The sequence below is a fragment of the Zeugodacus cucurbitae genome, chromosome 5 (assembly GCF_028554725.1).
Source record: "Zeugodacus cucurbitae isolate PBARC_wt_2022May chromosome 5, idZeuCucr1.2, whole genome shotgun sequence".
In the NCBI taxonomy this organism is placed as follows: Eukaryota; Metazoa; Arthropoda; class Insecta; order Diptera; family Tephritidae; genus Zeugodacus; species Zeugodacus cucurbitae.
In genome coordinates this window covers 16,529,770-16,556,433 of record NC_071670.1, presented here as the reverse complement: position 1 = coordinate 16,556,433, position 26,664 = coordinate 16,529,770, and the positions used below count along the sequence as shown (strand labels likewise).

At 38.4% G+C, this 26,664-nt stretch overlaps 3 protein-coding genes across 3 annotated transcripts; all 3 read left to right on the top strand.

The window, feature by feature from the left end:
- The first annotated feature begins 1,832 nt into the window (after window positions 1-1,832).
- LOC105217879 (mucin-2-like) lies at window positions 1,833-7,121 on the top strand. The gene is made up of 5 exons (XM_054231837.1): window positions 1,833-1,968; window positions 2,334-2,445; window positions 2,524-2,631; window positions 2,691-2,837; window positions 2,923-7,121. The coding sequence occupies exons 2-5, from the start codon at window positions 2,358-2,360 to the stop codon at window positions 6,894-6,896; spliced, it is 4,317 nt and encodes a 1,438-aa protein (XP_054087812.1). The 5' UTR covers window positions 1,833-1,968; window positions 2,334-2,357; the 3' UTR covers window positions 6,897-7,121.
- A 7,546-nt stretch (window positions 7,122-14,667) lies between these two features.
- On the top strand, window positions 14,668-15,912 carry LOC128921967 (uncharacterized). The gene has a single exon (XM_054231048.1). The coding sequence runs from the start codon at window positions 14,668-14,670 to the stop codon at window positions 15,910-15,912; it is 1,245 nt and encodes a 414-aa protein (XP_054087023.1).
- A 3,227-nt stretch (window positions 15,913-19,139) lies between these two features.
- On the top strand, window positions 19,140-19,868 carry LOC128921966 (uncharacterized). Its single transcript, XM_054231047.1, has one exon. The coding sequence runs from the start codon at window positions 19,140-19,142 to the stop codon at window positions 19,866-19,868; it is 729 nt and encodes a 242-aa protein (XP_054087022.1).
- The last annotated feature ends 6,796 nt before the right edge of the window (window positions 19,869-26,664 follow it).

Sequence of the window (26,664 nt, the reverse complement as noted above, 5' to 3'; positions counted from 1 at the left end):
ACATAATAAGGAGCGGAAAGTGGCAGCAGAAATTAAAAATAAACTTAGGTAACATTAAATAATATAAACAAACAGAATTGAGGACGAGACTGGGATGATAACTTTTTTTATAACTTCAATCGATGTATAAAGAAAACTTCTCAGCAGGTCACATGTAAACCAACCAAGTGGCTACGACTTGGCATTGCCTGGAGAGTATAATTCCCCCGCCATACTAAAATCAACGCGATCTAAAAGAACGAAATGGTAGACCGATGATCAATAATTCAGGGAGATTTCATATTGTTAACTTACATACCATCATATCTTTCATATTTTTCAGTTAAACATAGCGAAAACATATATACATTTCTTCCCAAATAATTCAATTATGGACGAATATATATTTATTATCTCACAATCAAGTCAAGATATATAGGAGATTTATTTGTACTATGTGAATCTGAAAGATCTTCCTCTGCACTGGAATCTCAAAAACACCAATCACAGATAGAGAGCTTCCGAAATCGATACCCACTCTGTCTGACTCAAAAAGATCTTCTAATATTTTCCACACAATTACGGAAGACTATTGTGGACAAAAGTTAGACAGTAGCATCTCTCACTTTAAGGGAAAATTTTACAGCAACAACATACGAATTCATATACAGTGGAACTTCCATAACTCGAAGATCTCCATAACTCGAACTTTTGAATTGGCAATAAGAGTCAAATAGTATAAAAATTTCCGTACATAAATCGAACTTTCCGAACATGGCGTAATACAAAATTTAAAGTTTTACTATCGACACAGGATTTTAAAAGAGTCCCTATATGATATGGAGGTGAACAAAAAATATAATATTACACTAATGGATTTCATAAATCATGTAACAAAATAATGGGATGCAGACGTCAAGAGCCAAACAATAGCAAAGTGCAGCAAACAAAATTACAGAATACACCTTTTAACGTATTTACATAAAACTTTATGCAAAGTAAATAACTAAAACTGTGTATACATTTATATTTTACAGGTTTTTGAAAAATTTCTATAACTCTAAGTCTATCTAACTCGAAGTATTTGGGTGGATTATGTTGATTAGAGTTAGAATTTTACATTAGAGCAAAACCTACTAACCTAACCTTGCACTAATGGTAATATAAAATAGAGGCAACATTCATCTAAAATTAATGGAAATCAGTCTATAACTTTTCAAGACCCCAATTGACCCCAAAGTATTTGGACATCATTCTTCTCTTGTATTAAAAATATCGGTGAATATAAGTGAGTTTGCTGATAATAATATAACCTGGTGCTAGAAAAGGATAAAATCGGAACAGTTCCTCCTCTATGCCGGTAATTTTATAATTTTGTATCTTAGCAAAAGATGAAGGTATTTTGGATTTCGATATTTGACTTTCGATATTCTAGTTTATCATAAAATTTTTAACACCTAATACATATCCAAACTTTAAATTGTTAGGACTTGCGAGAATATATAATGTTCGACTGCAACCGAACTTTGATCTTCCTTACTTGTGTATACGTAATATTTCTACGCTTGTATATATACTAAATAACTTCACATATTATGTCAACAATGAGAATTAAGGCACCACTTCTAATTAAACATTTTTAATTTCACCAAAACATTTGATTTTTTTCCAATAAACACATGTAATTTGTTAGTTAATTGTTTCATAAAATATTTTTGCGCATTGTGTTTGTTGTGTTAACAGTTATGTGTATCAAATAAGCACGTTCAACGCTCGCACGCATATTTTTCAACGCGCAGCGAGGTACACGTGCATTTATAAATATAAACGATTAAACCCAATTAAGTTGAGAAACAAATATATATAGAGTAGCTTATAAGTGCATTTGCAAAATAAGTAATAAATTATAAAATTCAGTGTGTTTGAAGGCCTGCTGGTTTCGTTTGTGGGTTGCGCAGGATAGATGCAAAAATCCAGTTAATAACCGAGGTAAGTCCAGTGACTGGATTCGAATACGGAAATTTTACTAAAATATTTAGCTCTTTAATATGTTAAGATTACAAAATAAAAATATCCGCAAATTGTGATTAGAATCACGTTAGTGAGTTCGGTTCTCCAGACTTCTCCGTAGTTTAATCATTTCGAGTAACTAAAAAAATCTGGAAAGTTACAATGTTTTTAGTAGATTGTTAAGACATTCTCGAAATCAGCTGGCACCTGATGTTCCTTATATCACTATGTTCAACAAAACCTATCGTATTTGCTTCAATGACCTGTAACGTATAGTGTCCATTGAACCAGCATAGCCCAGCGTTTATATATTCTATATTAAGAGTTTTCTTTTTCAATTTCAGACTAAAAAAATAAATAAAACAGCGATGAAAATCCCTATTATAGGACTATGGATGGCTACCCTTGCTTTCACATACCCGCTTGAAGCACATCCATACCGAATAGAAAAGATTTGTGAATATGAAAATAATTTACTTTCTGATAACAGCTACTTTCAAAAAGAATAATTTAATAAGAAATGCAAATTTTCAGCGTTCCATAACCCACAAACCACTAGCAACACAAATTTCGCTGCATTTGAGGTCCGACCGAACGGGTTATTGAGCAGAATACTTGAAAACAACGCCCGGAGATTTGTCAGTAAGTATTTGATTACAAAATAATCATTTCGTAATTATAAGTAACTATAATATCCACAGGAGATATTTATACTAACCCAGAAGATATGGGCAATAGTCAGGTAAACAATTTCCGAAGCCCTAGTATGTTCTGGAGCCATCCGTTTGTATTGATACAACCGAAAAATAATATACGGACTGCAAGACAATCATCGGAAGCGCGAGGACGTAAGTAAATTATTTTTACATTCAAAGTGAAAGTTAATACTAATTCTTACATTCTCAAAATATTAACGACTTCAAAACTTTTCAGGCAGTGACGGTAAACAACGTCAGGTCTTCGTTATACCTTCTGCGGCACCGGACACTGATTTAGGAATAACAACTACGGCCTTACCTCCAACAACATTACCACCAACCACTATTCCACCAACACAACCACCTACAACATTACTACCAACCACTATTCCACCAATACAACCTCCAACAACATTACTACCAACACAACCCCCAACAACATTATTACCAACAACTATTCCACCAACACAACCACCTACTACTGTTCCACCAACACAACCTCCAACAACATTACCACCAACGACTGTACCACCAACAACTATTCCACCAACACAACCACCTACTACTGTTCCACCAACACAACCCCCAACAACATTACCACCAACACAACCACCTACTACTGTTCCACCAACTCAACCTCCAACAACATTACCACCAACGACTGTACCACCAACAACTATTCCACCAACACAACCACCTACAACATTACTACCAACCACTGTTCCACCAACACAACCCCCAACAACATTACCACCAACGACTGTACCACCAATAACTATTCCACCAACACAACCACCTACTACTGTTTCACCAACACAACCCCCAACAACATTACCACCAACACAACCACCTACTACTGTTCCACCAACACAACCCCCAACAACATTACCACCAACACAACCACCTACTACTGTTCCACCAACTCAACCTCCAACAACATTACCACCAACGACTGTACCACCAACAACTATTCCACCAACACAACCACCTACAACATTACTACCAACCACTGTTCCACCAACACAACCCCCAACAACATTACCACCAACCACTATTCCACCAACACAACCTCCAACAACATTACCACCAACGACTGTACCACCAACAACTATTCCACCAACACAACCTCCAACAACATTACCACCAACGGCTGTACCACCAACAACTATTCCATCAACACAACCACCTACCACTGTTCCACCAACACAATCACCTACAACTATTCCACCAACAACTATTCCACCAACACAACCACCAACAACATTACCACCAACGACTGTACCACCAACAACTATTCCACCAACACAACCACCTACTACTGTTCCACCAACACAACCTCCAACAACATTACCACCAACACAACCCCCAACACCATTATCACCAACTACTATTCCACCAACACAACCACCTACTACTGTTCCACCAACACAACCTCCAACAACATTACCACCAACGACTGTACCACCAACAACTATTCCACCAACACAACCACCTACTACTGTTCCACCAACACAACCCCCAACAACTATTCCATCAACACAACCACCTACTCCTGTTCCACCAACACAACCCCCAACAACATTACCACCAACACAACCACCTACTACTGTTCCACCAACTCAACCTCCAACAACATTACCACCAACGACTGTACCACCAACAACTATTCCACCAACACAACCACCTACTACTGTTCCACCAACACAACCACCAACAACTATTCCACCAACACAACCACCTACTACTGTTCCACCAACACAACCCCCAACAACATTACCACCAACCACTATTCCACCAACACAACCCCCAACAACATTATCACCAACTACTATTCCACCAACACAACCACCTACTACTGTTCAACCAACACAACCACCAACAACTATTCCATCAACACAACCACCTACCACTGTTCCACCAACACAATCACCAACAACTATTCCACCAACACAACCACCTACTACTGTTCCACCAACACAACCCCCAACAACATTACCACCAACACAACCACCTACTACTGTTCCACCAACACAACCTCCAACAACATTACCACCAACGACTGTACCACCAACACAACCACCTACTACTGTTCCACCAACACAACCACCAACAACTATTCCATCAACACAACCACCTACCACTGTTCCACCAACACAACCCCCAACAACAGTACCACCAACCACTATTCCACCAACACAACCCCCAAATACATTACCACCAACCACTATTCCACCAACACAACCACCTACTACTGTTTCACCAACACAACCTCCAACAACATTAACACCAACGACTGTACCACCAACAACTATTCAACCAACACAACCACCTACTACTGTTCCACCAACACAACCCCCAACAACATTACCACCAACCACTATTCCACCAACACAACCACCTACTACTGTTTCACCAACACAACCTCCAACAACATTAACACCAACGGCTGTACCACCAACAACTATTCAACCAACACAACCACCTACTACTGTTCCACCAACACAACCCCCAACAACATTACCACCAACCACTATTCCACCAACACAACCCCCAACAACATTACCACCAACCACTATTCCACCAACACAACCTCCAACAACATTACCACCAACGACTGTACCACCAACAACTATTCCACCAACACAACCTCCAACAACATTACCACCAACGGCTGTACCACCAACAACTATTCCATCAACACAACCACCTACCACTGTTCCACCAACACAATCACCAACAACTATTCCACCAACAACTATTCCACCAACACAACTACCTACTACTGTTCCACCAACACAACCCCCAACAACATTACCACCAACCACTATTCCACCAACACAACCACCAACGACTGTTCCACCAACACAACCTCCAACAACATTACCACCAACAACATTACCACCAACACAACCACCTACAACTATTCCTCCAACCCAACCGCCTACAACATTATTACCAACCACTATTCCACCAATACAGCCGCCAACAACATTACCATCAACGACTGTACAACCAACACAACCACCTACTACTGTTCCACTAACACAACCACCAACGACTGTACCACCAACCACTATTCCACCAACACAACCACCTACAACTATTCCTCCAACGCAACCGCCTACAACATTATTACCAACCACTATTCCACCAACGCAGCCGCCAACAACATTACCACCAACAACTATTCCACCAACACAACCACCTACAACATTACCACCAACACAACCACCTTCTACTGTTCCACCAACGCAACCGCCAACGACTATCCCACCAACAACTGTACCTTCAACACAACCGCCAACAACTATACCTCCTTTGATAAGCATGGTGGAAACAACCGAACCCGCTATTATATCTACTACTTTAAGAACGACGGAGCCTACGAATGTGCCAATTACTTCTGCTTTGGGAACAACTCAGGAAACACCATTGATAACTACTGTGGTAACCACTCAACATCCATCTTTACCAACTACTGTGGAAACTTCTTCACCATTGATCACAACCGTACGAACAACTCAAGATCCTCCTTTAATTACCACTGTGAATACAACTCCTGCTACATCAACACCTTTACTACCTACAACTTCAGAACCCACTCGAACAACGCTTACTCCAACAACTATTAAGCCGACTAAATCTGTAGACAATTTAGAAACAACACCAACGACAACTCTTCCAACAACAATGCTTACAACTTATGTTACGACTTTGCCACCGACTGTACCGGATACTTTCCCTCCAAGTTCTCCAACAACGCCGACTGCACCGTATACTTTTCCTCCAACTTCCCCCGTAACACCTTCATGCACATGTCCACCAACAATATGTAATTGTTGTAGCTGTCCACAAGCATCACCATGCTTACCTAATCCAGCACCACAAAACTATTGTCCTCCGAACTATCATTCACCACCATGCGTGCCTTATCAACCGTATTCATATCAAAACACGAATTATGAGGTTCAGCCGGGTATGATGACAGCGCAGTCAAACCCTTTGCCGTTTCAGTCATCAGTACCATTTTCCTTTGGCTCCTTGCCGGGTATGATGCCTGCGCAGTCAAACCCTTTATTGTTTCAAGCATCTGTACCGTTTTCCTTTGGCTCCATGCCGGGTATAATGCCGACACAACAAAATATGTTTCCGCAACAATTAGCTTTACCATTCCCCTTCAATTCTATGGCTAGTATGGTGCCAGCGTAATCAAATACCCAACCGTTTCAATTACCACTGTTTAATTTCTTTGTTCCTGGGTCTACGTAATCGTAATTCCTTTTAATTTTTGTATTGTAATTAATTTAAATAATTGTGTGATCAGAGACTGAGACGAAGAAAAAGTTTTTCGAAACATACTTCGTGAACTCACGTATTTTAAGTTGTATTAACAATAAAAAATAATGAAGTTTGGTGATTCCATCGTCTTCAAGATATTAAGTGGGGTTAGATCGTCGACATAAATCCTTGTTTAGCTTTACCCCAATTGTGTTACTTATCTAGGTTGAACTTCAATATGCAATGCAACCTTCGACACATTGGATGGCCTTGACTATGCATTCTCAAGATTATTGAGCATAATCATAATCTAATGCGGTTTTTCGTGGTGCAACCTTGAGGAGAAGTTTGGTCCCTTTGCTTCCGCCGTTTTTTGTAAATTTAAGGCTTTTTTTCACTTAGGGCAGCCTCACCGTACGTATCCGAAAGCATTCGATGAGCCTCAGCCGCACTTTTCTTGGAATTAAAAAAGAAAAGCAAAATGTCAGGCAAATATCGAGAGTTCGGCTCAAAAAGTGACATTTTCAGTTGAGAATAAGTTTGGGATGCAAACAGATCTCTACAAATATTTTGTTGGGTTAATGTTGACACAAATATCCAAGATCGATATAAAAAAAATCGATTTAATCGACCATCGATTTAATCTATTGGAAAACGACGGAAGCAAAGTGGTAGACCTAATACCAATCTAGTCTTTTGGGTATTCATAAACTATGGATTTTCTGGTTAAACATTAGACATTTATATTAGTATCTCCATGGTTAGAACACGTTAGCATTTAATAGGGAGTGATTTTACTCATGTTGGAATCTTTAAATCGCGCTGATAAAAGTATATCTAAATTATTTAGCAACCTCGATCGTAAAAGTAGATTTAGACAGCTTCGACTAAATTCATATAGTCATACAGTACCCCAAACTCAGAAGCTTTATTATTTTCATATGCACTTCAAATGCATCAGCATCAACACCGATAATAATGTCAGCCTTGAAATCCAACGCAGAATCACTCTTGCCAACAGGTGCTACTATGGACTGAGTAGGCAATTGAAAAGTAAAGTCCTCTCTCGACGAACAAAAACCAAACTCTACAAGTCCCTCATCATTCCCGTCCTACTTTATGGTGCAGAAGCGTGGACGGTGTCAACATCCGATGAGACGGCATTAGAAGTTTTCGAGAGAAAGGTTTTGCGGAAGATTTATGGTCCCTTAAACATTGGCAACGGCGAACACTGCAGACGATGGAATGATGAGCTGTATGTGTTATTCGACGACATAGGCATAGTCCAGCGAATAAAAAACTGCGGCAACGCTGGCTAGGTTATGTTGTTCGAATGGATGAAAGTGCCCCAGCTCTGAAAGTTTTCGATGCAGTACCCGCTGGTGGAAGCCGAGGAAGAGGGAGACCTCCACTCCGATGGAAGGACCAGGTGGAGAGGGAACTGGCTTCGCTTGGTATAACCAATTGGCGACAAACTGCCTAAAGGAGAGATGCGTGACGCGCAAACTGTTGCGAACTCGGCTATAACCGCGTAAGCGGTGTTTACGCCAGTCAAGAAGAAGAAGTACTTCAAATAAACGGAATTAGTTGGGGTATGCGATATGAAGCTTTGCCAACCTCATCTACACTAAAAAAGATTAGCTTTGGACTGTGGTTCAGGAACTCAAAAACGAATAAGAAAAGTAAAAACTCTCATCCATACTGATTTTCATGACCTCCGTAATTGTAAGTATCGACGTAATTCCTATAGCCATGCAGTACTATAGGCGCTGAAGCTTTGTCAATGTCATATCTGTTCAAGAGGATTTGTTAGATCTGCGGTATGATGAGAAGGCTCGAAAAATTTAAAATGACCGAAAAGTATCTCGATCTTCCTTACAAAAAAGTCATTTGAAAATTCAAAGGTCCATCATGATTACTCTTAAGTTCACCACATGCGTTTTGCTTTTATTGATATAATTTGTGTCTCCCTTGCAATACTTTATAGGAGAAGTTCATTTACCTTTGAATTTATTTGTTATACTTGCAACAAGAGTCATCAATTACAGCTGCTACAAAGCGTGCGTCTTTACACCGACCGAAGGCAAAATGATGAATGCTTAGTCCATAAACTATTTAATATTTTGCCTTACTTTTACTTTTATTATATGTGGTATTTGGAGCAAGCAATCTGCCGGTCGTTGACTTTTCTTTCATTTTGTTGGAAGCTGTCGCGCATAGTTGTTGCTTTTGTGGTACTCATTGCCAAATTTTATATACAACGTTGAATTATGTAGTTCAATTACTCAGCTGGGTGATAATAACACCCTGAAATAAGCGAGACCACGCGTCACTACCCACCAATCCGCCTGCTGCCATTAACAACTCGAAGCACCTGCTTGTCACCGTTTTATTTTTTGTTAGCGCGTGTTTTGTATTCTAAAGCGGTTTTGGCTGTTTTGTTTGACAGTCGCCCCGAGCTGAAAACTTTTCCGATTAACTGTCCGGTACTTCTTTTACGTTTTCCTCTTTAATATAAATTTGATATGCTTTTTATTGTTGTAAGGTTTTTCTTTAATTACCTCTGCGTTAATTTGTTACCCTGTCTACAGCGCGTTGGGTTGAATTTTAAATATGTAACGCTTCTTCAGGGTTGCTTTTATCGGATTATCTATAAATAAATTGTGGCGCGTTGTTCAACTGGTGCGATGTTTGTTTTTTATGCAAATAAAATTCTCTTTTCATTTGAATAGGGCTAACTCCTTGATGACGGTGCTTGGCAAGTGATAAAAATTTATTAATTTATTAATGAGTTGGTTATGAAGTTCTTTAGAACTGAAAACAGAGGAAAAAAATAAAACTTTATTTATTGAAATATTTCTTTTATTATTATAATTTTAAAAAAGTTATGTCAGATTGATATTTTCATATAAATCTTAGTGCTACACTCTACCACATATAACGTTATTTTTTTAACGATGAGGAAAACGAAAATGATAACAGAGGCCTTAACATTTGCTTAAGATCGACTCAGTCGGTCTCGAAGTGAACTTTTCGCAAAATTATTATTATACGAAAGACACTATTGCTCGTATCTTTTCTTAGACAGTTTTTGCATCACATTTCGCTCTCCTTTTGAAATATATTTTTATTGCAGAAAAAGCTTCATGAAAAGCTTCAAAATCAAAAAGAGTTTGTCAAATACTTATATAAGAGTGATCCCCGAGGCCAGAGACCTAGAACAATGAATATTACTCTACCAAATTTATGTAGTAAAAATTACTTTAAAACCCTGAAAAACTATCCTTATTTCGAAATTTTCATTTACGGAAAATAAAGAAAAAAGTGAAGATTTTATAGAGGGAGCTCTTTGATCTTGTTAATACTGTATCTTTCATATATGTTATGCTATAGAACATTTTTTTTGGAGATAAAAGCCATCTCCACGAGGTACTCATAAGTAACTCAGTAATGGTCCCATATTTGGTATAATTTATGACCTTGCTTTTCTGTAATGTGTATTAATTAATTTGTCTTATGTTATATATATATACTACCCGACTGTGATGGTATGTTTATCAAACATATTTTCAAATATTTAAATCGGACAGTAATGAAAATTTAATCTATAATGATCAGTAAGTATATTAAAGAGACTACACAGACATTTTATGACGAAAGAAAAAAGCAAAAAAAATTGGTTTTGTTTTATATCAAGACTGCGTAACTTCATATCTTATTCTATCGGGTGATTATACTATATTAATATTCGACCCAATAGACTTTGGTCCATATTTCTCCAAAACTGATACAGGTGAGAACGTAAACGTCAATGACGACTATTTGATGCCTGAAATTTAAGCTCGTGACCTCGGTGACATTTGGCTTCAACAAGATGACATCACTACTCAGATATCGCCTCAATTAATGGATTTATTGAGAGAACACTTCGGTGAGCAGATAATTTCTCTTTTTGGGTCGGTCGATTGGCCACCAAGATCGTGTGTCATCACATTATGCGGATAATCCCGCTTATACTCAGGCCTTGGAGCAAAACATCACGCGTGTCATTCGCTAGTTACCAGTCGAAATGGTCGAGTCGAGTCCTCCAAAATTGGACTCAACGGATGGACGATCGGAGACGTAGCCGCGGCCAACATTTTAATCTTTAAAAAATAAATGCAAAAAAGAAGTTTCGAATGACTGTAAACATTTCTAATAAAATTGGATTTTCTGTGTTTTTTTTTCTTTAAAAAAAAAGAAGATAATTATTCAGTTCAAATTATTAAATTGATCGCAGGCATATTGTTTCGAATCCTAAATCAAAAGCAGAGTTAAAGCCACCACCCATTAAACCATTACACCGCTACTCACTTACTGCTCAACAAAAAGGTCGCCATTGAGCCTTAAGATCACGGTCATCAATTTTAGGTTAGACATCTAATTTCAAATTGCCGTTTGGACTATACCAAAAATAATGCCACAGATGATACTGGAACACCACATTAAAGATTCGAATTGTTGAAAAGTCCAGACTTTTTTTCCCGAAATAATTTTTATCTGCCCTCTAATGAGGTTGTCTGTCATTCAATTGATTCTAACAACTTAGAGCTGTCATGACGTCATACGATTTCAACATGGGCGACAGCCACTCTCTGCAGTAATCCCCGCATCACGCTTATATTAGTGATATCTATTAAATTAGTGGTAAAAGTGACGCGAGAGTATTGTTAAAGTAAAGAGCAGTACTTAAGTTCAATCAGAAATACATAGGAATGGCAACTGATTTACAGCTTCGAGTAGTAATGCACAGACTGACAAGCGCGCAGACAAATGACTGTCATTCCGTACACTGGCGCAGTCATTGCAAGATAGGGAACAAATCGCAAAGCAACATTTTTATTAGTTGCGCCAAAGAGGAGACAAAATATGCTTGTTGTTGTCAGTAGTGTTGTTGCTGCAGCTGTTGCTGCTATGTATTTGTAGCTGCTGAAACTGCTGTTTTATAGCAATTTTTATGATTTTTGTTGTACTATCTGTATGCCTTGCAACGAAAGTGTACGTGTAGTGAATTTTTAAATGAAACCATTAACCCCCGCCACTGAGTTAGCAGACTCAAGAAAGTGAAAGCACGCTTTTAGGCGTTGGCGCGCAATAACACGCTACTGGTACAATGTATGCATGTATGCTGTAAACTGGAATATAAAATGAAATATACGTTAAATAACAGTGAAATACCCCCAGCAGCAATGGCAGTTGGCAGCATTTGTGTCTCTAAGCGTTAGGAGTTACAATTTATGCGCGGTTTCAGTGTGTGAAATAGACTTGTGGGTGCTTTTATTTTATTTTTATTTACCAACATACCGCTCTGTGTGCCTTCCTGCCATTGTTTCAATGTCGTATGTGGTTGTTGTTTCCGTTGTTTTTTTTTTTTTTTTGTGACCAAAATAATGTGTTGTAATGCATTTTTATGAAAAAAGTTGACGTGTGTGGCATGCGTAAATGGTTTGTGGCTATATGGGATGTGGCATGCAACAAATTTGCGCGTACGCTGAGATGCATATATTTTATATTGTAACCTGTAAGAAATATACGGTTTTGTTTTTTAAGAATATTACTTTTTCATAATTTGTATCATTATTATTTTTGTGACCATTACAATTACATTATTATTATCATGAATTATTATGAATATCGCTACAATATTATTAGCATTACAATTACCATTACAATTTAATTATCATTAAATTTTAATTGTATTTCCTTCTTTTAATATTTAACTATCTCAAATGTTAATACCATTACTATTTCCATTACTAAAATAATATCATTGGCATTACAATTACCATTACATTATAAATATCATTTTCTCATTTTACTTTTGTTTTATTTATTTAATTTTTTTTTCATTTCAGCCTCTCGAATGTCAATACTATTAGCGTTTCCATTACTATAATAATACCTTTAGTATTTTACATTTTATTTTCTATACACTACCATTATTATTACCATTACCATTATAATAGCAATAGCATTACAAATACCGTTACAATTACATCTTAATTATAGTTTTTCAAGTTTTATTTAATTTATACCATTACTATTACAATTAATTATCCATGTACTACTTCAATTTTATTTTAGATTATAGTTTCGTGCATTTATATTAACATCAATACCATTAGTATTACAATTAACATTACCCTTATATTATAATTATCCAAATCAAATTCTAATTTTATTTCCCATTTAATTACAATAATCATTGCCAATACATTATAATTGTAATTATGACGTTTTTATTTTATTTTTTGAATTTTACATTTTATTCACTGTACAATACCATTATTATTACCATTGCCATTATAATAGCAATAGCATTACAAATACAATTACATATATCATAATTATAACTCTTCAAGTTTTATTTAATTTTTTATTTGTAATTTGAGTCACTCAGATGTAGCAAACCATTAGAATTACCATTGCAATACCATTACCATTACATTTAATTATTATTCTCCAAAATGTTGGCTTTTTACCTTTTATTTAATATTTTTGCCTCTCAGATCCATTTAAACTTCTTCCCCATTTCTCATACGGTATTTTTCTATATATTATATGTGCATGTAGTATATTAAATATATAAATTGCAGCAGTACGTGCGTAGCGGTGGGGCAAAGATGCCTGCTGCTTTTATGCATGCATTTAAACAGTTATGTTCAACGGTAGTTGTACTCGTCCATGCATGTGTGTCCTCCATTACAAGTCTTACATGCATTCGTGGCTTGAGTTCATATTTTATTTATTCTTAAGATGATTAAGCATAAAAACCGCAAATGTACTTTGAATGTAGTGCAAATGATAGAGAATCAGCGCATATGAAGATAGGTATACATACACTAATAGTTGAAGTAATTCTAAGGTTAATGGAGATGGATAGTTTATAGGTATTAATGTGTATTAAGTTTTATGATAAAAATATATGTTCTATATGAAAATAATACATGTTGAAATGTTGATAGTATACAATAATATATGAATATTGTTATGAATTGTAGAAGTTATAAGTTTTAGGAGAAAAATATAAACATTTATTTAAATATTGTAGCCTACATTGTAATCTCTGAAAGGAAAAGTTTCAACTCTGCCTTTTCCGATCTCCTCAATTTTGTAGTTCTGAATTCTAAAACTCCACGAAGCTGATAATGAAGAAAATATCGACCACGAACGACTTTATAGAAAACACTTTATATATAGTCGCTAGAAAGCTGTAATCAATATGTCCATTTTTTACTCATCCTCATTTACATGAAACCAATTTTTGGTAATTGTTAAATATTAGAACTAAGTTTAATTAATCTGGGTTTTACTGTGCGCAATCTGGCATCACTATTATCAGATGATCTGTTTATGCTTTGGCATGTCACACCATTCTACCGTTGCTTGGGTCATGCCATTACGCCGTTTACAAGAACAACCTTATTACTTATGTTTATTCTCTTACACCTCATTTTTCTATATAAGCATAGCTTAAGCATAAATCATGCTTCTTGATTGTTCATTATTTAGCTGCATATTCAGGTGATCGCATGGTACTTAGAGCGTACCTAATAAATTTGTGAATTATTTAAATCGTGTTTCATTTCAGTGTTTAGTGCAATCCTAAACATTTTTGGTGCCTCCTGTGAGGACTCGTGTTAAAGTTAATTGTGGTTTTAATATGTCGGCATTAAATTTGCGTACATCAGCGCGTACATCTATTTTGTGCATATGGACACAAATCCAATCGGAGAGCTACAATCCAGACTGTGTCGAAAGTGAACAGCTCTTATGTAGCGCTCGCCAACATTTCACTCGTTTCATGGACAATCATTTTGCACTCGTCTCCAGCGCACATGAAGGTGAAATGGTAGATCACGACGATCTCCTAGCTTCAACGGAGGAGACGTTTAACAACATTTGCATCAGATTAAAGCGTAAGATGTCAACGTATAGTGAGATTCCCAACCAGGTGTACAGTCAAGCACCAGACATGCGGTTGGACCCCGTTTCAATTCCAAGCTTCGATGGACAACCCGCAAATTGGTTGGCGTTCAAGGATATGTTCGAGACCCTTGTACACAACAGAAGTGATTTGCAGCCCACATATAAACTCGGAAAATTACGGCAATATGTGAAGGCGGAAAACGTTCCGTTAGTAGGTGGCTTATACACAGGTGGGTATGAAGAAGTTTGGGCTCAGCTCAAACAACGTTACGACAATCCACGTGCTCTTTCCGAGCACCATGTTCAGCATATGTTAGACTTACCGTACCAGCCAGCAGAGTCTAGAGATACGCTGATAAACTTCGTGGACTGTGTTCGTAATTCATTCAGAGCGCTTGAAATGATGAACGTACCAGTGAAACAATGGGATGCCCTAGCCGTACCATTGCTACTACCGAAACTACCAGTGGTTACCCGTACAGAGTGGGGAATGAGTCTACAAACCAATGACATCCCGAAGATGGAAGACGTAATAATGTTCGTGGAACGGCGCGCAGCTAACCTGCCAGTTACTGCGAATACTCACAGCAAAGGCGTATCAACTAGAATCGTGAAGGCGCATTTGACAACAAACAGCGGAAGAATGCCTCACTCGCCAGCATCTTTAGATATGACAACTTGTCCGTCTTGTAATGAGAATCATCGTATTGTACGGTGCTATAAATTTCGCAATCTTGAAGTAGAGAAACGTTGGGAGCTGGTGAAGCACGCATCTTTATGGTTTAATTGCCTCAGACCTGGTCATTGCGCTCGCGACTGTTCATCTGGGCCATGTTTCAATTGTCAGCAGAAACATAATACCCTCTTATGCAGAAGGTCACAGCAGAAGGACATCGTGGGTACCCATACCAGATACACACCTGGTACGTCAGCTACGGTGCCAATGGTGGCGCCTAAAGTACTTCCTCCACAACAATGACCAACCGGCGAGGTCCAGTCATTTCTCGCACAGAGTGACCGGACCGTTCTCTTAGCAACTGCAAGAGTGCTACTTGCTGATTCTAAGGGTAATGTGCAAGAATGTCGCGCACTCTGCGATATGGGTTCTCAGGTGAGCTTCGTTTGTGAATCGTTAGTAACCGTTTTAAATCTTCATAGAATCCCTTGCGAGCTTCAAGTCGAAGGTATTGACCAAAGTATTACAACACGGACCAAGGGCATGGTCGGTGTCAGTATGCAGTCTCATGCGGATCGGAAATTTCAAATCAATTTCAATACTTATATCATTGACTCAATCACGTCTATGACTCCTGCAACCACTGTAGACACTCGGACGAATCATCATCTACGAGGTCTTCATTTGGCAGATTCTGAATTCGCTACACCAGGTTCTGTAGAGCTACTCATTGGAGCAGACATATGGCCTTCTATTGTTCTAAACGACGTTATTGTTGGTTCAAATTATGAACCGTGTGCACTACACACCCGTCTAGGTTGGGTAGTACTAGGTCCAGCAGCGGCGAACGTGTCGGAACCAACTTCATTTTCATATCTTGCTGGCTTGCACGACGATGATTCTTCTACAGATCATCTCTTACGGAAATTCTGAGAAATCGAAGAACCTTTCAACAGCATCGGACCAGAAGTGGACGCATGTGAATAAATTTTTGTGAATACAGTTACGAGACATCCAGATGGTCGTTACATTGTGCAGATTCCATTTCGAGCTGACGCTCCTCAACTTGGAAACTCACATCCTGCAGCACTTCGACCATTTTTGAAACTTGAACGGACATTGGCAAATGATTATACATTGAGAGATAAATACATTCAATTCATGAGGGAATACGTTAATTTGGGGCACATGGAGGTGATAGGTTGTAATCAGGTTGACTTGGATAACTGTTACTACATCCCTCACCATGCTGTTATGACCAAATTCAGAGTAGTGTTTAACGCTTCGTCTAAAACTACGAACGGTGTATCTCTGAACGATACACAAATGTGTGGATCACAACTACAAGACAACTTAGTTGACATACTGCATCGGTTTCGGCGGTATTCAATAGCTCTTACAGCGGATATAAGGAAAATGTTTCGACAAGTCACGGTAGATTCCAGACATCGAAAATGGCAACAGATCCTTTGGAGAGAGTCTCCTAAGGACCCCTTGCGTACCTACCAACTTAAGACGGTGACATATGGTAATGCAAGCGGGCCATTTAATGCGATTAGGACATTGAGACAGTGTGCCTATGACAATTGGGAAGTGATCGCTGACGTCAGCCAGGGAGCCGCAGCACGGGACAGCATCCTTCATAGCTTTTATGTAGATGATTACTTAGAAAGTGTACATACGACAGAACTGGCCATCACCCGTGCACATGACGTAGATGCCATTCTTCAACAAGGTAAATTTGAACTTTGGTGGAACTCCAACTGCGTCCAGACCCTGGAAGGAATCAGCGGCTCTAAGGCACCAGCTTCTGAGATTAACTTTAGCGATTCTAGCACAACGGTATTGGGCCTACGCTGGAATCCTATTACAGACACCTTATTTTTCAAGGTTAAGGTATGGAACTTTGACACAGTTCCTACTAAACGGATTGTTTTGAGTGATATAGCGAGACTATATGATCCATTGGGTATGTTGGCACCAGTTGTCGTTACCGCCAAGATTTTTGTTCAAAATCTGTGGCTGGCAAACTGAATTGGGATACGCCATTACCATTTGAACTTTGCGAGACTTGGATGAAATATCGGAACAGTCTACAGGCTCTCGAGAGAATCAAAATATCTCGATGGCTAGGAATCCGGGAGAACTGTGTAACGACGTTGCATGGATTTTGCGATGCAAGTACCAAAGCTTACGCGGCAGTTATTTACTTGAGAAATACCAGTCCTAACGGAGAATCCAATATAGCACTAGTCGCGGCGAAAACGAGAGTTGCCCCACTGAAAGAAATGACGATCCCTCGTCTAGAGCTTTCTGCAGCCCAGCTATTGGTTACAACCATGAATAACATACGTCGTGCTTTGCAGTTAGAAGACACTTCTTACACGTTATGGAGCGACTCCACGATTGTCCTCCATTGGATTCGACGACAACCGTCTTCATTGAAACAGCATGTAGCGAATCGCATAGCTTCCATACAAGCAAAATCGGATGTGAGCGCGTGGCGCCACATTCGATCAGAATACAACCCAGCCGACTGCGAGAGCCGCGGAATCACACCGGTCGCCATCGGAGAGAACGAACTTTGGTGGAAATTACCAAATCTCACAGCTGAGCAACAACAAATTTTAACCGGAGAGAGCCGGCCGTTAAAGGTACACCTTGGCGCTGGCATTGGAACAGGTTTGCTATTGACATCCTTTAGAGCCGAGCGAATACCTTTGGTAGCAAGATTTAGCCGATTGAGTGCATTATTGAACACAACTGCACGAATTCGTCGTTTTATTCCGTCACTGAGGAGTCAACGTTCAAATGAAGTAATTACTGCTGAAGAGAAAGAGTGGGCATTGATCGTCCATATTCGTCAAAGTCAAGGTAATATGTATCTATCTGAAATCAGAGCACTCAAGTCTCATTCTAGCATCGACTCCTCGAGCAAACTGCTTCCATTGAACCCAATCTTTGATGAAGAAGGTATACTCCGAGTAGGAGGTCGGTTGACAAATTCCGAACTACCATATGAACAAAAACATCCCATCATTCTTGCAAATACCTGTTCTTTAGCCAAACTTCTCGTAGCAGATGCTCACAAATGCTGTCTTCATGGTGGGATACAGGAGATGTTGCAGTACTTACGCATGAGATTTTGGATTCTGCATGCACGTCAGATGGTCAAGTCATATCTTCATCAGTGTGTCGTATGTCGTCGACACACACGAGTAACACAGCAGCAACAGATGTCATCACTTCCTAGATCACGGGTTACGGTAACTCCACCATTTACCCATACCGGGTTGGACTATTGTGGTCCTTTCAACGTCCGTCACGGAGGAAAGCGATCCACCACTATTTCTAAAACATACGGTGCGATTTTTATTTGTATGGCTACGAAGGCCGTACATATTGAACTTGCTGAAAATTTATCAACGCAAGCATTCATCGATGTGTTTGACCGCTTCATAAGCCGACGAGGTATATGTTCAGTACTTTATAGCGACAACGGAACTCAATTTGTAGGTGCTAATAGAGTTATGAAACAAGACAAAGAAGATTGGAGAAATTTATATGCAACTCAGCATATAGCATCTTCCGGCACACAATGGAAATTCATAACACCAGCCGCTCCCCATCATGGAGGCCTTTGGGAAGCAGCTGTACGTTCCGCAAAGAAGCATCTCTATCGCACAATTGGCCGTCAAATTTTACGCTTCAATCAACTGAGTACTTTACTCGTCAGGATTGAAGCCTGTTTAAACTCCCGGCCACTAGTTCCCCTTCACGACGATCCAAGTGGTAGCTTCGCACTCACACCTGGCGACTTTCTCATTGGTCGACCGATCAATTCCAGACCAGAGCCGCCTGTTGCAGATATTCCAGAAAATCGTATTTTGTATTCACAACAATTGCAGAAAATGTTCGAGCACTTTTGGAAGCGTTGGAACCGCGAATATTTATCTAGCCTACAAGCTCGTCGGAAATGGGAACGACGACGTGAGAATCTACAGCAGGGAGATATCGTTTTAATTCAAAATGAGAATTTACCCCCCACCCATTGGCGCATAGGACGCATAACAGAAGTACACCCAGGAGATGACGGATTGGTACGAATAGTATCTGTAGAATACAACAGTGACAAGCGTACACCTGAAGGACTTTTTCTAAAACACCACTGCCAACGACCAGTGCAGAAGATTTGTCGCCTTATCGATCCAAATCCACAAGTTCTGAACCCTGACGGTTCAGCCGGGGAGGAATGTTAAATATTAGAACTAAGTTTAATTAATCTGGGTTTTACTGTGCGCAATCTGACATCACTATTATCAGATGATCTGTTTATGCTTTGGCATGTCACACCATTCTACCGTTGCTTGGGTCATGCCATTACGCCGTTTACAAGAACAACCTTATTACTTATGTTTATTCTCTTACACCTCATTTTTCTATATAAGCATAGCTTAAGCATAAATCATGCTTCTTGATTGTTCATTATTTAGCTGCATATTCAGGTGATCGCATGGTACTTAGAGCGTACCTAATAAATTTGTGAATTATTTAAATCGTGTTTCATTTGAGTGTTTAGTGCAATCCTAAACAGTAATTCTTATTGAAAGTCAAGATATGTAAGCACATACCATTATCTTTAAATAAAAGGTCTTTATCTGGATCGCCTTGACAACGAAATTCTCAAGAGGTTACTTTAGAATACAAGGATTTGGATTGAACTTAATTTGGGCTTCGTTTTGTTTCAGAATCGCCAAAGTAACCAGCGGAGAGGTGGTATTATACGTAAGAACTAGTAAGTGTGGCTAGTATACTCTAACGAAATCGTCTAGGCTCTTGCCAAGAAGCATAAGAAAATGTATCCCTGGATATTGACACAAAAAGGAAAAACCTTCAAGTATTTTTTACAGTAGCTATACTCTTTCATCCACCAAAGCTTAGAGTAACTTATGGTATTTTTTGCGAAATTTCAGCTGATTGCCATAAGACGGTCTACTTTCTTCAAACAATGTCAAAATATCATGACCCATTTCGACTCAATAAACTTTGATAGAAGAATAGCCCACAAATGAACTCACTAAGTAAGTGCAATATTTATTTGACAGCACACAATTCACCACTTAATTTCAATCAACTGGCTTTGCGACTTACCCCAAAGCCTAAAATTTGCGCTACAAATAAATTGGAAAGAAGGCAAACAACTTCAGAATTTGCATACGAAAGAAAGCATGCGAAAAGAAATAGGCGTCACTAACACACGACTCTGAGGACAAAGGCAGGAGAATTACTGCACATGCTGTAGCTTGAGGGGATGGACGTGGACGAGTGTTGCTCAATGAAATCTTGACGAATGAAATTTACAAATCTAAAGCGATTACACTTCATTGCCTTCGAAATAGAGAAAATACTATTTGCATACCAAAATGAAATGGTCTGGAGTAAAATAAAAATGAAGTGGCGTGGATTAGTGGCAAGTGGTGCATATACAAAACTTCTAATGATATGGGTGTGTGCGCCTATTTCATTGGCGTCTATTGATCTATAGACTTTGTTGTTGCATCTTTTGCTCGAGCAAATATTTTGTATAAATTTTTTTGTAACTGAAGTCATTGTAAATTTCACTCACAGTCAAAAAATTATAGTAGTTGGAGGTTATTTGCTGGTAGTCCAGGCCTTACAACACCCTTGCGTTAAGTGAATTTGATTTCCAGAATGTGCCGACCCGCCCACACCGCTGCCAAGCGCTAATGAAGTGACATTCGCTGGTTGTTACATGTTGTCTTCTTTCAGGAGGAACACCCCTATTTTTGCATGCCCGGCACGTAGTGGACAAATGTCAATTTATTTGTCGTGTCGTCACCGTCTCATCAACATCGTCTTTCTTTGGGTAGCGCGTTTGATACTTTTGAGTTCTAAAGGCACAATTTTACATAAAGTTTATTGAAAAACTGAATTAAAAATGTATTATGTAGGATGTATCTTAAAATATTCATATAAGAAAAATACTTAGTAAGACAGACAACCAAAAACACCACAGTTGTGAGTGGGCCAAACCGTTGAATTACCGTTGCAAATATTTCATAAAATTATAAATTTTCTAGAAAGAATAGAATTCCAAAAGAACAAATTACGGAACTCAGAACGTAGGACTCAATATTTATACAATTTTACAAGTAGTCCCACGCGTCGCTTCCTTTAGTTTAACGCTCACCAGCGAAATTGGTGCTAAATGCACCACTTTTCTTTCTTTTCAAGTGGTCCAGCAGACCCATAATTCAATTATGATTAGTAGCGCTGCAATGTGAAAAAACATCAATTTTCTTTTACAATTAATCGAGGTAGTCGTTTAAATCATTAAAATACAAAAAATTATATTGAAATTGTTTACAACGAAGCATTTATAACATAGACCCATATTGGTCTGCAGCCTCATGTTAAGGCTCGGCTCTCCTCAAAGATGTCTGTAATCAGTTAGTATTTCGAACTGTAGTGGTGTTTCACGGAATAGAAAATATTCATTTAATTATTCTTACCAACGAGGTAGTATATATAGGTAGTCTTCGACCACATCTTTCATAAACACAACTTGAGAGGGAACGTAAAGAAATGTTGTTTCACTCTAAATTTATAAAGGTATCAAATAGGTATAGCTTTAAGAATGAGACCAACGTGCGAATATCTCTAAGCTCTATAAATTATCACATCAGACATCTCTACAAAGAAAATGTTCCTATAAAGATCGTTTAATTGACCATATGTATGGAACATGTTTCCCAAACCCTTTCTGGAATTATTCTGCTATAACCTACGGATCTAGTGTGTATAGGGAGTTCGTAGAGAGGTTACGTTTCTTATTTTACAGATCAAATAGTGCGACGCAAGTGAATATCCGTTAGATATTTTGTAAAACCCAGAATATAATCTGCCTGCTACTACTCTGTCAACGGTCGGTCACATAAAAGAGTCTATAGAAATGAAAACATTAGTAAAACGATACAGTATCAAATCTTCTTTATCATCTCTGCAATTAAACAAGTTCGAGCTGGAACTACTAAATATATTTCTATCTGATTGTAGATCCACTTGTGCAGTCGCACTTATTCTAAAGAAAACGTAATAAATGTTTTCACTGAACAGTTTGACTCTCATTAGTGAAAGCTCACTAAAACATTCACTTACATTCTGAATTTGGAATCGTTTGAATTGTCAACAAGAGTAGGCAGTTAAATGCAATACAATAATTTTTCGGATGACTTTCATAAGTATACCAATCGGATTTCTCATATGGTCCATTTTTTCAATCAATAACATAATCGAATGTTTTTGTTTTAATTCGGACATATTTAAACAATTTTTCTGAAATATTTTTAAATTTTTATGCAAATATAAAGGGGCCATCCATAAATTGCGTCACACGAATTTAAGGACTTTTTAACCCCACTCCCTCCTTGTTACAAGTAGTCACATTTTCATAAAGGATCGTCATCATTCACACAACTAGCCGCAATTTTTTAAGGACGAATTTTCGCGATATTTAACAGCTCTTGTTTTTTATGTGATTGTTTGTGTTGATTAAAGCCACCATGAAGCCATGAAGAAAAATATAGACCACATATGCTACATGATCTTTTAAATAAGTATGACTCGACACTAGGGTAATAACTATCATATAGAACTTGTTTCAAATGGGATGATGCTTGGATATTTAATAATATCTGTAGTAATAATGGAGCAAACTTAGCGTCGTTGTCATCATTCCCAGTGACTCCATAACCTTCTGATGTCTGTTTAATTAACACAGGTGGTGGTAAAAATCCTTCTTTTAATAATTTCCAAAGACTAGAACGTCTTACACCGCAACATGCAATAGTTTCACATTTAACTATTTGTAAAAAATATTGTGACTCACGTACATGTTTAGTATACCAAGTAGCATTATTTTTCAACATCATAGCCTGTTCAATATCCAGTCCAATAACAGTTGGTGCAACATATTCAGCAACGACTGGAAAATTATCAATTACTAACTTGTTCCAAATCTCAACCAACACATTGCCCGCACTTTCTAAGTTTCGTTTTTCTGGATCTAAGTCAGTAGTTCGATTAATTGAATCAAGATGTGACCCAAAAGCATCATGTTTTAATAGTACACAAGTAAGTTCGCGACTGAGAGGTGCCATGCGTCGTTCAACTCGGTTAAATGCACTCCTTCCTGGGGCATTTGTAATTATATAAATTGCATCTAAATGAAAATCTTTAAAATGTTGAAAGGCTGAAACTATAACCCGCTCGAACCGCGGATTTTCATCCGGTCCACCATAGCATGTAAAAAATAAAAACCGGTTTTACAAAACTTTCTCTAGTTCGGATCATATTTTCAAAGATCGGTAATTCGGTAAGCTTGTGATCGTCAGTGGCATGAGTCCCTGCATTGGAAGATGAATGTATTCCACTACGAATAGCTACATATTCGAGTATGTTACAGCTTCCGGTGATCCTTCACCATCTTTTTTAATTAGAATTCCCGCATACACCGATGGCATTTGAGTGCAGTGTAGGGTCTGGCTTACACAACTTGGCTGGAACAGTGACGGCGTGTCTTTTATTCCTCTGTATTAGCTCTCTTGGGAAGAAGTCTCAAATATAATCCTGACCGACTAATAGTGCGAGTAAAACATTGTTCATTGCGTAGTTCAGCTTGTAAATCATCTAGTGTTTTACAACATCTTATAACTTCAGTGAGACGACGATCATCAGCTGCACCACCAAAGAGTACAATTGATTTCATTACATCAAGTAAACCGGATTGATGTTCTTTTACTCTAGGCCGACCAACAGTATTTCGAAGTTTTAAAGCAGTTGCTAATTCAGCATTACATTTACTCAATTTTAAAAGTTTTTCTTTTTTAGAATCACGGCTTTTTTTGCGTTCCGCTGCACCAATTTTTCTCTTCAATGCAGTCTTTTCTGCTTCTTTCATATCGTAACATTTTTAGTTTCTTCTGATTCACTCTCTTCGATAACTTCCTAAAATTAAAAGTTAACATATAATACATAAAAATTAAGCAAGAACAAGACCTCGAACAAAAAAACACAGAATGATGTGGTAATCGTTTAATTTACAACAAATTAAGTTATACATGTCACACTGATTGAGTTTAGTTATTTTAATAATACATTTTAAACTTACTTTACTTTCCTGTGGCTTTACTACTGCCAATGATTTTGACGAAGAAGGATTTTTCTGAAGAAAAACTCAAGAGAGTCGCCTTTTTTTCGTCAGTTTTATTTGCAGTTCTTTGATTTTTATTTCCGTTTCATCTTCAATATTATCACTACTTTTTAAATTTTTCCATAAGATGTTAACCTCGTCTTTTATAATTAGTTTTTTCTTATCAGCATAAGCTGCACCGTAGGCATCAAATAATCTTCGGTACAGATTACCAAAATCAATTTTTTTGTTCATTTTGTAAGCATTTAACTAATTAAAAATACAACAGAATACTACGACTTAGAAATTTATGAGTGTTACACGGCAGAAGACAATTGTCAAGTAAACAATGGGAACGAATAGAAGTCACTGCGCCGGCGCGAAGCATTCTTGTATTCAGCGCTGATTCTCGCACACACTCCGCGGTACCAAAAAATGAACAGTGCTGATCGAAATCAGCTTTACGCTCAGCTCGGCTTTGAGCGTCCACTCTGCAGGCCCCCTAAGAGTGTAAAGCTGCTGGCGAACGCCGATTATATTGATATCATCGGAACCAACACGCCGTTTGTTCTGCTTCTTCCAGACTGGATAAGGAAGCGAAGAGTATGAGTCTGGTGATGAATGAGGACAAGACGAAATATACGATTTGAGCTGTACGATTTATACGACGACAATGACATAGTTCAGCGAATAAAAAGACAGGTTAGGTCATGTTGTTCGAATGGATGAAAACACTCCAGCTCTGAAAGTGTTCGATGTAGTACCCGTTGGTGGTAGCCGCTGAAGAGGACGACCGCCACTCCGATGGAAGGGGAAGGATCAAGTGGAAAGTGGCCTGGCTTCACTTGGTGATTCCAGTTGGCGCCAAAAAGCAAAAAGGAGAAACGAGTGGCGCGCTCAAACACATAAGACCAGTTACTGCTATCTATTATTAATATTCTATAAGAATGTTATTACGGAGTCAATTGAGTAATTGTGGTTAAGAATACCGAGAAACCCCCAGGAATGTAAAATAACCGCTACCTTCAAGACAGCTTAAAATTAATATCATAATACTTTTTCCCCAAAATTCATAAATATATTAAATCCACGGTAACCACTTTCCTAACACTTTTTGTTACTTTTATATTTGACAGCTCACGGCATGTCAAGCTTTAATTTGAAACATTCCACTGTGGTCGCTAATTGTCATTCAAACGAATTCCAACTGTCGTTCGGGTTTCCTAATGACATTACCTTGCTTTCACCTCAAACATTCCATTCTTCGTTTTACAGTTTTACAGCATTCTCACACACCGACCGCACACCGCCGTACTTCAAAAAAGACAAGCAAAGCACCGCAAAACGTCAAAGCGTCGCATGAAGTGTTTGACAAGGCTGACAAGTTGTTGCGCACAAGCTTATAGTCTGCCATATGACACCAACTCATTTCTGCTGCTCTCCACAAAACTTCCGATTTCACGTCAAACGGCGTGTTGGCATTTCTGCGTGGAGCATACTTTGTAGCAATTAATGAAAAATCACCGACTTTCAAAGGCGCTTGCCCGTCCAAGCGTTAGCAAGTATTGTTGCTTGTTGTTGTTTAGCTGTTCAACTGCAGTTTGTTCGACGTTTTCGTTCGAGTTTAGCCGCTTCGTTGGGTGCAGCTAATTAAAGGCGGCAACAGAAAGCCAAAACAGCTCATTGGCAACTGGGTTGCAGTGTAAAGTATATTGTTTGCCAGTTGACTTACTCACTGGGAGCACGGGAGTGTAAAAGTAAGATTACCTTTTAGGTGTGTGTGCCCCACTGCAAGTCGTAAGGTATTATTATGCGCCTGAGCTGCGTTAAGGTGTCTGCAGTTG